At 46.9% G+C, this 14822-nt stretch overlaps 1 protein-coding gene across 1 annotated transcript in view; it reads left to right on the top strand.

Moving 5' to 3' along the window:
- The first annotated feature begins 14571 nt into the window (after window positions 1-14571).
- The window catches only part of LOC147119027 (uncharacterized), a 70145-nt gene continuing 69894 nt past the window's right edge, over window positions 14572-14822 (top strand). The window contains exon 1 of the mRNA XM_085984014.1: window positions 14572-14619. Coding sequence (XP_085840140.1) covers window positions 14572-14619 — 48 coding nt within the window. The remainder of the gene's footprint in view (window positions 14620-14822) is intronic.

Here is a 14822-nt window from a genome sequence, read left to right as displayed (position 1 = left end):
GCCGGTTATGGGTAGGACAGCCCGACCCGCACCAGTATACAGGGTGGAGAACATTGGAATCATTCAAGGGGGTGCACACATTCGTTTTCCAGTGGTCCCGCCCTATGTCATAAAGTGGGAGCACGCTATTACAGGTACTGACCTCTCGGGGTGCCGTAGCCGGGGAGCACACATCATCCTGTGTCCCCAGCACTTGAATGCCTATTCGAAACCACAATGCGGGTTCAGAGCTGCTGACGCGAAGCCTATAAATTGGACCATGGAAGCCATGGCACAAGGCCATGTTCCCCCACAGGTAGCATATATAGGAGGTGGGACATGTTGCGTCACCACAGGAGCGTCTCACTACCAGCACGGACAGCATAGCTGGTGCGCGGTGAGTGACAGCAGCTTCTGTTTCAAACCCGAGGCAGAAGTTCAAGTGGCACAGATACGAATTGTCCCCATTCCTGAACCGTCCACTGTTCACCTCACTGTGGAGGAGAATTTTACCCACCTCCAGAAATATGTCGCCCACTTCGGTTACCCGATTCCCCCTCTCCCAGAGCACCTTACCAAATTATTAAAAGCCGTTCTAGTATCACAAAAGCACTTCTACACTTTGGAACAGAAGACTGTACAGATAGGGGCCGACATTTTAGCTATTACGACCCTGCCATGGTGGGACGTTTTTGAGAGTATAGAGGTCCCCTCCTGGATTTGAATGGCGTCCCACATCTTAGTCGTCTGTCAGCTAGGGATCGTCCTCTACCTGGTTTGTGTCCAGTGTAGGAGAAAGGGTCCCGGGGTAGAATTTAAAGTAAAAGGGTTGTGGAAGGACCACTATGCCTGGATGGAAGAAGAAACACCCGTGTGAGTTTTGTGTCCTATCACTGCCGAGTGATGGCAGATCCGTTTGCTATTTTTAATAAAGCTCGTTCCTTCCGTTTGCTATTTTTAATAAAGCTCGTTCTTTCCATTTGCTATTTTTAATAATGCTCGTTCCTTCCGCTTGTTATTTTTAATAAATATGTTTTTTTGGCCTGATGTTTATTTTTATTAAAGGTTGTGTGTTGTAATGAAGTTTTATGATGTCCCAAGTAGTGCAGGGGTGTTGGACCCCTCCGTGCTTGGACTATTGTAACAGATAGTAATTGTTTCTATCAATAGATGCCTGTCGTGCACTGCGGTTTTCTCTAAGTAAGGGGAATGTATGTGTCGGGGGATCGTGAATAGATAAATATAGGGGAAGGTTGTTTGTGAGGGGTCAGAAATTTGCTTACCTTGATTGGACACTTCAAGCAAGTTTCAGTATCCTAGGGGGGACTGAAAGGATTTGCAAATTTCATGTCTCCCCTGAAGATTTACTTTTGGCTTATTGGAGAAAACCTGGCTGGACTGAGTTTAAACTCCAGGGCTCCAGGGCTCAACAAGATGGCTGCGGCCAACCTCATGGCCAAGGCCTGTAAGTTTCAGTTTGGGCTGACAAAGAAGGAACTTTCCAGAAATTAGAAGGCAGACAAACCTTCTGCATTTATGCATGAGAAGCAAACCAGTGGCATTCGGGCCTCTGATTAAAACCCATCAAGGCCGTTTGCACAGTCAATCAATATGTAATAGCTGCGTTCAGACCTTTGTCAGAGGACATCAGCACTGTTTGCAAACGATCAACGGGGCATTCAAGCTGGAGTGGCCCCATCACGAAACCAGTGGGACAAAGGGAAACACTTATGAGACGTTCAAAAACCGATTAACCGGCCATCCAGGTCGATGGGCCCAGATCGGATTCCTTTGTATAAGCTTCAACACGTCCAGGTCAGACAAAGGAACAAGCTGATCTGGCGGGAGATAAGGACTCCCAGGAAGGGTATAACTAGTCCCTCGGGAAGCCATCTCTCTCTCGCCTCGCCTTCAATGCCCTGCCGTATCAACAACCCAGCGAGGGGATCGTCGACGAAGAGCCCGTCCAGGGAAGTAGGACACCCGCAGTTACATTTGAATTACTGGGGTATCTCTGCTCTGGGGCGGTGAAAACCTAAAAACACTGACAGGGCACGGAGCAGGCGTTTCAACATCCTAGACTGGTGAGCATCAATTTTCTGGCCCATCACAAGATAACCTAGATAGGTGTAAAGGGTGGGAGTTAAGGGGATTGCTAAAATTGTCATTTTAGTCATTTTCCCTCGATGTGTCTGTTTCTCCTCCCCCGCTAAGTGTAATTGTGTTGCATCCATAGTGATTTTCTCTGTATAGTAATTATTTCTCTATTTTAATAAACATTGGTTTTCTTTGCACCAAACCACTGGTCTCGTTTGTCTATGTCGCTACTCATAAATAAGTCCGGTGCTCAGAACTAAAAAGGGGGAAGCAGTTCAAACTGCATGGGGCTGGGGCAGCTCAGGCACACGACTGACTGACCAGACAAAAACCCCAAACCAAAACCCCCTGCAGATTACACAAATTAGGGTTGAATTCCCTGGAATTTAGAAGGTTAAGGGGTGATCTGATCAAAGTTTTCAGGATATTAAGGGGAACAGTTAGGGTAGATAGAGAGAAACTATTTCCGCTGGTTGGGGATTCTAGGACTGGGGGCATACTCTAAAAATTAGATCCAGACCTTTCAGGAGTGAAATTAGGAAACACTTCTACACACAAAGGGTGGTAGAAGTTTGGAACTATCTTCTGCAAACGGCAATTGATGTTAAGATGAATTGTTAATTTTAAATCTGAGATTGATAGGTTTTTGTTACCCAAAGGTATTAAGGGATATGGGCCAAAGGCAGGTGTATGGAGTTAGGTCACAGATCAGCCATGATCTCATTGAATGGCGGAACAGGCTCGAAGGGCTGAATGGCCTCCTCCTGTTGTATGTTCCTAGTGATTTATAAAGGTTTAGTGTAACTTCCTTGTTTTTGTATTCAATGGCCGTTTTAGCAAAGCCAAGTATCCCATACGCTTTCTGAACTGCCTCACCAACTTGCCGTGGCACTTTCAAAGATTTGTGAATATGGACCCCCAGGTCCCTCTGCTCTTGCACCCCCTCAAAATAGTCCCATTTAGATTTTACGGCCTCTCCCTGTTGTTTCTCCCAAACTGCATCACTTCTTACTTATCCTCATTTAATTTCATCTGCCTTGTGTCTGCTCATTTCACAGTCTGTCTCTGTCCTTCTGAAGACTGCTACTACTATGCTCACTATTTACTACGTTGCCAAGTTTTGTATCATCCGTAAACTTTGAAATTGTACACCTATACCCAAGTCCAGGTCAGTTATATATAACAAGAAAAGCAATGGTCCTAATACCGACCCCTGGGGGAACCCACTGCATACTTCCCTCCAGTCAGAAAAACATCGCTCAGCACTGCTCACTGTCTCCTCTCCCTTAGCTAATTATATACCCAAATTACCATCATCCCTTTAATTCCCTGTGCTTCTATTTTCTGAGTCAATCTCTTATGTGGTACTTTATCAAATGCCTTTTGAAAGTCCATATATACAACATCTACTGCACTACCTTCATCAACCTTCTGTTACTTCATCAAAGAACTTAATCAGTTTAGTCAGAAACAATTTACTTCTACCAAATCCATACTGGCTGCCCTTTATTAACCCATGCTTCTCCAAGTGAGAATTAATTTTGTCCTTGACAATGGTCTCTAGTCGTTCACCCACCACTGACATTAGACTGATTGGCCTGCAGTTACCAGGTTTATCGCTCCCCTTTTGTAAACAGGGTGTAACATTTGCAATCCTCCAGTCCTCTGGCACCACTCCCATATGTCTGAGGGAGATTGACAGATTGTGGTCGGAGCTTCTGCTATCTCCACCCTAGCTTCCATCAGCAATCTAGGATGCATCGCATCTGGACTGGATGACTTGTTAACTTTGAGTGATGGCAACCTATTTAGCCCCTCCTTTCTATCCATTTTTATCTCATTTCTCTACTCCCCCCTCCTCTACTGCGACATTAACTTCATCCTCTTGTGAAGACAGATGCTAAGTACTCATTCAGTACCTCAGCCACGCCCTCTGCCTCCGTATGATGAGCTCCTATTTGGTCCCTAATCAGCCCCACCATTCCTTTAACTATCCTTTTACTTTTCATATGTTTATAGAAGATTTTTGGGTTCTCTTTTATGTTACCTGCTAATCTTTTCTCATATTGTCTCTTTGCCCTTCTTATATCCTGTTTCAATTTCCCCCACACTCTCTGTATTCTGCCTGGTTTTTGACTGTATTCTGTACCTGACATTTGTGGTAAACCTCCTTTCTCTGTTTTATTCTAACCTCGATATCCTTTCTCATCCAGGGAGCTCTAGCTTTGGATGCCCCATCTTTCCTCCTTATGGGAATATGTTTGGTTTGTACCCGAACTATCTCAGCCCTGAAGGCCTGCCATTGGTCATTCACTGTTTTCCTGGACAATCTTTGTTTCTAGTCCACCTGTGCTCGATCCCTTCTCACATCACTGAAACTGGCTCTCTTCCAGCTGGGTATTTTCACCGTTGATTTTATTTTGTCCCTTTCCATAACTACTTTAAACCTAATGATATTGTGATCTCTGTTAACCAGATCCCTCCTGCCCCAGAACTGATGAGAGACCCTTTAAATGTTCTGACTGTGTAAAGAGGTTTCAGAGTTCATCCAACCTGCTGACTCACCAGCGAGTTCACACAGATCCTCAAAGACAGGAAGATGTTTTAGAAAGGCTGGCAACACTAAAAGTTCGCAGCCATCTCAGAGTAGTGACCCTTTAATTACAATCTCGCAGAACAAGGAGAATCACTGTCCCTTTAACTACCACAACTCCCTGTGTGGAGGAGAGGGGGAGATAGTCTGTCCCAGTAACTGTCGCAGAACACAATTAACGACCCTGTCCCATAGGGGCTTGACCCTCCCCCACCCCCTGCTTTTCCTCAAGTGTCTCATCCTTAAAATTCTCATCCTTGTTTTCAAATCCCTCCGTGGCCTCGCCCCTCCCTATCCCTGTAATTTCTTTCAGCCCCTACAACCTTCCGAGATATTAGCGCTTCTCTAATTCTGGCCTCTTGAGCATCCCCGATTTTAATCACTCCAGCATTGGTGGCCATGCCTTCAGTTGCCTGGGCCCTAAGCTCTGGAATTCCTTCCCTAAACCTTTCCATCTCTCTACCTCTCTCTCCTTCTTTAAGATGCTCCTTAAAACCTACTTCTTTGACCAAGCTTTTGGTCATCTGCCCGAATATCTCCTTATGTGGCTCGGTGTCAAATTTTGTTTTCTATCACTCCTGTGAAGAACCTTGGGACATTTTACTACATTAAAGGCGCTTTATAAATACAAGTGGTTGTTGTTGTTTCCTGAAACTAATAACAAATTCCCCAGAGGAAAAAAAACTTGTCCTTTTACTCCCAAATATTAGAAAGTTTGCTCCACAGAAGCACGAGGTTTATCTGCTTTTATTGATGAATTTAAAAAGTCTCTATTAAAACCTGAGCCAGTGTGTTGTGAGACAAAGAGCCTTGTGTCCAACAAGGGGAATAAAGGCCCACAGCTTCCCCTGGCCCCGGGCCCTGAACAAGGGACTGGAGAAACTCGCTGCCCTGCGGATCAGACAATCAGCCGGTGCTAGTCCCGCCCCTCGGGCTCCCCGATTGGTTGGAGGACCCGCCACCGGCTCGCTCCTCCAGCTCCGCCCTGCTCGCTCCCTATTGGTTGGAAGCTCCCGTCAATCAGGCCTGGGCCCGGGTCACGTGCCCATGAGGCGATGACGTCTCTGAGGCCCTCGTTTGCTTCCCGGGACCCTCGGACTCCCAGGTTTCTGTTTACCATCTTTTATTTCCCCGTCTCTCTCCGCTCGTCCGTCTAGCTGAAAAAACTTGCTTTCCGCCGGTAATTCCGACTCTACAACCGTTACCCAGAGTGTCGCCCCCGAGCATGCGCACTAGCAGCTGGTCCTGGGACTCTGCTTCCCCTGAGCATGCGCACTAGCAGCTGGTCCTGGGACTCTGCTTCCCCTGAGCATGCGCATTAGCAGCTGGTTCTGGGACTCTGCTGCCCCTTAGCATGCCCACTAGCAGCTGGTCCTGGGACTCTGCTTCCCCAGAGCATGCCCACTCGCAGCTGGTCCTGGGACTCTGCTACCCCTGAGCATGCCCACTAGCAGCTGGTCCTGGGACTCAGCTGCCCCTGAGCATGTGCACTAGCAGCTGGTCCTGGGACTCTGGGCCCCTGAGCATGCCCACTAGCAGCTGGTCCTGGGACTCTGCTTCCCCAGAGCATGCCCACTCGCAGCTGGTCCTGGGACTCTGCTACCCCTGAGCATGCCCACTAGCAGCTGGTCCTGGGACTCAGCTGCCCCTGAGCATGTGCACTAGCAGCTGGTCCTGGGACTCTGGGCCCCTGAGCATGCCCACTAGCAGCTGGTTCTGGGAATCTGCCCCTGAGCATGCCCACTAGCAGCTGGTCCTGGGAATCTGCAGCCCCTGAGCATGCGCACTAGCAGCTGGTCCTGGGACTCTGGGCCCCCTGAGCATGCCCACTAGCTGCTTGTCCTGGGACTCTGCCCCTGAGCATGCCCACTAGCTGCTTGTCCTGGGACTCTACTAACCCTGAGCATGCCCACTAGCAGCTGGTCCTGGGTCTCTGCTGCCCCTGAGCATGCCCACTAGCCGCTGGTCCTGGGACACTGCCCCTGAGCATGCGCACTAGCAGCTGGTCCTGGGACTCTGGGCCCCTGAGCATGCGCACTAGTAGCTGGTCCTGGGACTCTGGGCCCCCTGAGCATGCCTACTAGCAGCTGGTCCTGGGACTCTGCCCCTGAGCATGCGCACTAACAGCTGGTCCTGGGACTCTGGGCCCCTGAGCATGCCCACTAGCAGCTGGTCCTAGGACTGCGCTGCCCCTGAGCATGCGCACTAGCAGCTGGTTCTGGGACTCTGCCCCTGAGCATGCGCACTAGCAGCTGGTCCTGGGACTCTGCCCCTGAGCATGCCCACTAGCAGCTGGTCCTGGGACTCAGCTGCCCCTGAGCATGCCCTCTAGCAGCTGGTCCTGGGACTCTGCCGCTGAGCATGGGCGTTCTAAACCCCAACAAGAGCGGCGCATGTGGACTTTGAGGAGCCCAGAGAGGAATCTGTCATTTGCCTTTGATCAATAACCCTCATGGTCTTGAGGACCTCCATCAGGCTGGCCCTCATCCTTCACTGCTTCAGTGCAACAAAATAAAAGCCCCAAACTTCTCCAATCTCTGTTACTAACTGCTCTTTGGAACAGAGGAGACTGAGGGAGACTTGATTGAGGTGTATATAATTATGAAGGGCCTGGATAGAGTGGGTAGGAAGAACCTATTTTCCTTAGCAGCGAGGTCAATAACCAGGGACCATAGATTTAAAGTAATTGGTAGAAGGATTACAGGGGAGGGAGGAGAACTTTTTTCACTCAGAGGGTGGTCGGGGTCTGGAGCTTTCTGCCTGAAAGGGTGGTAGAGGCAGAAACCCTTATCTCAGTTGAAAAGGACTTGGATATGCACATGAAGTGCTGTAACCTGCAGGGCTACGGACCAAGAGCTGGAAAGTGAGATTAGGCTGGAAAGCTGTTTTTCGGCTGGCTCAGGCATGATGGGCCAAATGGCCTCCTTCTGTGCCCTAAATTTCTGTGATTCTATGATAACCCCTCTATTGCTAGACAGTCTGGGTCAAAATGGAGTGAAAAAGAGAAACAAAGAACTTAAAGAAAGAAAAGAAAGACTTGCATTTATATAGCGCCTTTCACGACCATCGGACATCCCAAAGCTTTACAGCCAATGAAGTGTAGTCACTGTTGTAATGTAGGAAAAGCGGCAGCCAATTTGTGCTCAGCAAGCTCCCACAAACAGCAATTCCAAAATTCTATAGATTATGGAATAGTTCCTGCAGATTGGAGGGTGGCAAATGTAACCCCGCTATTAGCCTAACATCAGTAGTAGGGAAAATGCTAGAGTCTATTATAAAGGATGTGATAACAGGACACTTAGAAAATATCAACGGGATTAGACAAAGTCAGCATGGATTTATGAAAGGGATATCGTGTTTGACAAACCTATTGGAGTTTTTTGAGGATGTAACTGGTAGAATAGATAAGGGAGAACCAGTGGATGTGGTGTATTTGGATTTTCAGAAGGCTTTTGATTAAAGTCCCACATATGAGGTTAGTGTGCATAATTAAAGCTCATGGGATTGGGGGTAATATACTGGCATGGATTAAAAATTGGTTAACAGACAGGAAACAGAGAGTAGGAATAAATGGTTCTTTTTCGGGGTGGCAGGCGGTGACTAGTGGGATACCGCAAGGATCAGTGCTTGGGCCCCAGCTATTCACAATATATATCAATGATTTGGATGAGGGAACCAAATGTAATGTTTCCAAGTTTGCTGACGACACGAAATTAGGTGGGATTGTGAGTTGTGAGGAGGATGCAAAGAGGCTTCAAGGCGATTTAGACAAGTTGAGTGAGTGGGCAAATACATGGCAGATGCAGTATAACGTGGATAAATGTGAAGTTATCCACTTCGGTAGAAAAAACAGAAAGGCAGAGTATTATTTAAATGGTGATAGATTGGGAAATGTTGATGTACAAAAGGACCTGGGTGTCCTTGTACACCAGTCACTGAAAGCAAACATGCAGGTGCAGCAGGCAGTTAGGAAGGCAAATGGTATGTTGGCCTTCATTGCAAGAGGATTTGAGTACAGGAGCAAGGATGTCTTACTACAGTTATACAGGGCCTTGGTGAGACCACACCTGGAGTACTGTGTGCAGTTTTGGTCTCCTTACCTAAGAAAGGATGTACTTGCCATAGAGGGAGTGCAGCGAAGGTTCACCAGACTGATTCCTGGGATGGCAGGACTGCCGTATGAGGAGAGATTGGGTCGACTAGGCCTGTATTCACTAGAGTTTAGAAGAATGAGAGGGGATCTCATTGAAACGTATAAAATTCTGACAGGGCTAGACGGACTGGAGGATGTTTCCCCTGGCTGGGGGTCTAGAACGAGGGGTCACAGTCCCAGGATATTTAGGACATTTAGGACTGAGATGAGAAATTTCTTCACTCAGAGGGTGGTGAACCTGTGGAATTCTCTACCACAGAAGGAGATAGATAGATTTCTAGACACAAAAGGCATCAAGGGGTATGGAAGAGAGTGGGAATATGGTATTGAGATAGAGGATCAACCATGATCATACTGAATGGCGGAGCAGGGCTGAATGGCCAACTCCTACTCCTATTTTTCTGTTTTCTATGTTTCTATGCAATGTGATAATGACTAGATAATCTGTTTTTTTTAGTGATGTTGATTGAGGGATAGATATTGGCCAGGACACCGGGGCTAATTCCCCTAATCTTCTTCAAAATAGTGCCATGGGATCATTTACATCCACCCGAGAGAGCAGACGAGGCGTCGGTTTAACGTCTCACCTGAAAGACGGCACCTCCGACAATGCAGCACTCCCTCAGCACTGCACTGGAGTGTCAGCCTGGATTTTTGGGCTCAAGTCTCTGGAGTGGGACTTGAACCCACAACCTCTGACTCAGAGGCAAGGGTGCATTTATTCGCCGCCCTTCACGACCCCAGGATGCCCAAAGCACTTCACGGCCAATTAATTGATTTTGAATTGCTGTCACTGTTATAATGTAGGGAAAGGCACCAGCCAATTTATACTCTGGGACCCTCCGATATTCCTTCCCCTGGCTTCCCTCAGAATCCTTGGATGGAAACCATCATGTCCCTGGGATTTGTCCCCCCTCCGTTTGAGGAACGTCTTCAGTCCCGTATCTTGTAGCTTTTAAAAGCTCTTTAGAATAATTTGTCCGTGACTACACTGTTGTGGAGTATTTTAAACCAACACTCGACACAAGGTTTTAGATCGATAGTCAAGTTGTCTTTATTGCACCGGTGGGGAAACAGTCTGCTCTGTCTTAGCCAGACCTTTCCAAATTGGTACAGCAAACACTACATTTTTATACATTACAATACACATGGCCATCTCATGCACAATTCATTCCTGCCACCCGATTGGAGCCCGGCCCATATGCATCTTCACTGATTGGTTGCCTATGCCGCGTTACATTAAAGTACCGCCTTTATTATTGGAAAAGTATATGTCCGTTATCCCACAAGCTGTTGTTGCACCTCTGACCTCTGTTTATGCCAGATGGGTCTCATCAACATTGTACTTCTGACTCGTTGTCCTCCTTTCCTGCCTCTCTCGGCCTCTTTCATTGTTTTACTTTCCTGCCAGAACAGAACTTACATCTTCTTAGGTCTCTTATTGTTTCCACATCCGACTATGTTATCCACTTAGAAAAAGTTTACTACTGAGATTATTGTCTTTATTACACCATTCAGTGAAACTGCCAGCGATGTCAGTTTAACTCTTTCCCCACTGCAATCCCCCCTTTTGGTACTTGGCCCTTGCCCAAGTTAAACCACATGTATAAACATCGCTGTGCCTCCTGCCCCATGCGGTGATCAGGCGCTGGTTCGGGAGACCCTGCATACCCATCATGTTTAGAGCAATCTTGTGTTTTCCGTCTCGCTTTAGCTCTTTGTTTGGTCCGTTTCTTTTTACAAGTGGTGCATGCTGCTATTCCCCATCCTACAGCCATGACTAACTGTACTATCACTAATATATGAGAAATGATGCGGATCCATGGGTGTATGTTGACATTCATTCCCCAATCCCACAGCTTCTCATACCACGGGACTTCCTGTAGCTCTACCTCTATGTCCCTTCCTAATTCCCCAAGATTCCTTTGCAAAACTATGTATTGTTTCACCATCTTACTTAAATCCTCTTTCATTTCTTGCAGATCCTCTTGCAGGCGGGGTATTGGGGCCCCTACCGGATCTTCATAATTAACCAACTCGTCCTTTAGACTATCTGGCACATTTAGTTTTATCTCGTCCCTTGAATGTACATACACCAATCTGGTGTGTCCAATTGTCACAGGGATCCTTGGTGTAAAGCAAAAGTTAGGCATTGTGATTGCACATACAAGATTTCTATATTGGTACTCAGTCTCTGTGGTGGCTATACAATACTCCCCTTCGCCTCTATATCCCGAGCGGGTGTGATGGTGATCAACATGTGATAATTCCAACACACACCCCTCTGTCTTATTATAGCCGCACTCATCCTTAGGGCCTTCTCCTACCGGATGTGGGTATATCGTAAGCGTGCCTTTCCCGTGGCATCCGTTTAGGGAGACTCCTCTCATAGTACCATTCTTCCTGATGGCATAGGTATCAATTGGATAGTATTGGAGGTATGTCTCACCCCTCACTATGCCTATGTTTGTTACCTGGTACTGTGGGTATGGAGTCGTGTCTAGTCCCACCACTGGTATCAGGAGTATCATGCCTAGCATTGCTGTCACTTCTGCTTTACATTTTTGTAGTACTGGATATACTCTGGTCATCCCTTTGAGGGTACAAGCACTCAGAGGGCCTGGATTCTGGCTCAGTCCATAGAGCTGTGTGCTGTTAATCCAGTCTAGTACCTTGCCTTGCTGTATCTGTGCCAGATTGTGTTTTAACTGTCCGGTGATCCATTGGCCATAGGCATGACACAAGCCTCTCACTACCCTGTCTTTTGCCTGTTCCTCATCGCTGTGGTTTAGTTTGTTGATAATGCTGGCATGGTCCGCTATAACCTTGATTCCCTCGAGTAATTTCCTTATCATATGTCCTCCCAACTCTGATCCTTGTCGAACCAAACCAGTTTCCTTCTCTAAAATCTGTTGTATTACCCTTTATAGTCGTTCCACATGACTCTGGACTCCTTGTATATCTAGGGCATTAATGAATGATGTCCCCGTGTTTATTCCCGTGAGTATATCAGTTCCTAAGCTCCTCTTAATCCTTTGGTGGAATGCAGCATGTCCCCTAAAATTAGTAGCCCCTGTCACATCAGCAGCTTGGTTAATTACATTCTTTATCATATTTGCATACAATTCTCTAGTTTTAGTAAACCTTTCACAATATCCTGGCCATTGTAACATGGTTAAGTTCATTAGTACCGGTACAGTTTCGTGTCTCACATTATCATACAATTGTTCTCCCTCGGTAAATAATACTAGTGCATTCATGGGTCCAGATTTCATATCTGGACATTGTCGCATCCTCGGTTCACTTGTCTCTTCTTTCTGTGTATTGGGAGCCATGGATGAGACTCCGAATGTGATTGTTCCATTAAAACATGGTGCTTCTTCTTCATGTGCTTGTCTTGTAATGTGGGATGTCCCTTTTCTTATTTCATGTCCCAGCAGTAATCCCACCTTCATGGTGAAGTTTCCCTGTAAATTAAGCAGAAGCCTGGTCATCACCAGAGGTTAGTTTATCTCCGGTGTTTACTCCATTGTTCCTGTGGGATTTAAGATCAGATGGGTTATTGTTGTACCGTTTTAGTTGAGTCCAATGTTTCTATCTACCCTTTCCCCTCATATCTATACATGCGCACGTATCGCTGGTCATGATAACCTCAAATGGTCCAGTCCATCTAGGTGAGAATCCCGATCTCTCTCACAATATTTTAACAAATACCTGCTCGCCCACCTTGGGTAGGGGCTCCGAGGCCCCCTGCTTTTGTGTATTTTTATCTCTGATGTCTTGTTGTTCTTTAACTTCTTGTTTGAGCTCCTTCAATTGATTATCCAATGTTTGTACGTATTTCCTCATTTTATCTTTTAAGGATCCTAGTCCCTCGCTACCAGATGCTGCTCCTTCCGGCAGACACATTGCTCGTCCAGTCCTGAGTTCATATGGTGTCAGTCCGGTCACCCTGTGATCCTTTTTCCATATTCCATCTCTACCTTTGGCTGCGCCTCTCTTTGTCCACTGCTCCTGCTCCTCCATTTCGGTCTCCTCTTGGATTCTTTTAATGTTCACTTCCTCTGCTGTTATTCTACCTGCTGCTCTTTCTGCCTGATCAGCTAGCATATTTCCTTTTTGTTGCTTGCTCACTATCTTGTGGTGTGCCTTTATTTTAATCACTGCTCCCTCTTCTGCTCCTTTTACCGCTTCTACTAGGTCTCTCACTGCCTCCTCATGCTGTATTTGTCCTCCTCCGGAGGTTACATATCCTCTCCTATTCCACGCTATCATATAATCATACACTACCCCAAAAGCACACCCACTATCTGTGTATATATTTACTCATTTTCCCTTTGCCAATTTCAATGTTTCCGTGAGAGCCACTAGTTCTGCTACCTGCGCTGAGGTTCCTCCTTCAAGCCCTCCCTTTGCGACTGTTTCTCCGTTCTTGGATACTACTGCCCAACCGTGTGTGGCTCCCCATTTATATCTCGGCGAGATCCGTCTGCATAAAAGGTGTTTTCGGGATTTTCAAGGGGCGATTCTGAAACGGTTCCTCTGACCTCTTCTTCGATTACTAACTGACACTCATGTGCCTCACCCTCTGCTAGCATTCACTCTGCAGGGTTGACTCTATGTTCCCTTATAATCTGGACTGATCTGTCCTTGGGTATCAATACTGCTTCCCAAGCCACCCTCCTTCTGTCTGATACAGCCTTCATTTTGCCTGTGTTTAGCAGGTCCACACTGTGTGTTGCGTGTGTAATATCAGCTGTCCTGACATAGTGATGGGCTCGCATATCCGCACCGCCCATGCGGCGCAGTCGAGTGCCGCCACACATCTTGCTATTCCTTTAGCCACGGGGGTGTGTTGGGTGGAGTAATAGGCAATTGGCCTCATATCTCCCCCTACACTTGGGTGACTACAGCGTTATAGAAGTTCCCGTCTATACTATAGTATATATGGAATGGTTTGACTATATTTGGCAATCCTAGTGCGGGTGTGGACATTGGGGCTGCTTTTAATTTTGCATAAGCCTCGTCCTGCTCCGATTCCCATTCTATCTTATCAGTGGCGGGTCTCCCCCTTTAACTAACCGTTGAATCGGCTCTGCTTTCCCTGCAAAGTCTGATATAAAATTCCTGCAGTAGTTAAACAGTCCCAACACTTTCCTCACTCCCCGGACGGTCACTGGCCTTGGCATGTCTTTTATGGCTGCCTTTCGTTCCTGCGGGAGGGCCTTATACCCCTGGCTCATTTCGTGCCCTAGATACTTTACTTTGGACAGTCCAACCTGTGCCTTTTTGGGGTTCAATTTACAGCCAGCTTTCTTAAGTGTCTGGAGGGTGGCTAGTAATGTGTCCTTTGGCATCCTCTGATGCAATCATTATGTCATCGACATATTGGAGTAGGGCGCTCTGGTACTTTGATAGGTCTAACCCGTCTAAAGCTTGACTCAGTACACGGTGGAATATATTTGGACTGTTGTGGAACCCCTGCGGGACCCTGGTCCATGTGTACTGTCTATCCCCGCACAGGTTCGAATCCTGTTTGTGACGTCAATTGTTGTGGAGTATTTTAAACCAACACTCAACACAAAGTTTTAGATCGATCGTCAAGTTGTCTTTATTGCACCGGTGGGGAAACAGTCTGCTCTGTCTTAGCCAGACCTTTCCAAATTGGTACAGCAAACACTACATTTTTATACATTACAGTACACATGGCCATCTCATGCACAATTCATTCCTGCCACCCGATTGGACCATGGCCCGCATGCCTCTTCACTGGTTGCCTGTGCTGCGTTACATTAAAGTACCGCCTTTATTATCGGAAAAGTATATGTCAAGCTGTTGTTGCACCTCTGGCCTCTGTTGGTTCCATGTCTGGCTATGTTATCTCCACTGCCAATTCAGCAACTTAGAAAAAGCTTATTACTGCAAAATATGGTCTTTATTAGACCATTCAGTGAAACTGCCAGCGATGTCCGTTTAACTCTGTCCCCACTGCAACACTCC

This window comes from Somniosus microcephalus, chromosome 4, assembly GCF_052327205.1.
Source record: "Somniosus microcephalus isolate GS21.2 chromosome 4, FLI_Smic_1.0, whole genome shotgun sequence".
Classification (NCBI taxonomy): Eukaryota; Metazoa; Chordata; class Chondrichthyes; order Squaliformes; family Somniosidae; genus Somniosus; species Somniosus microcephalus.
This window is presented reverse-complemented; position numbering and strand designations above follow the sequence as displayed.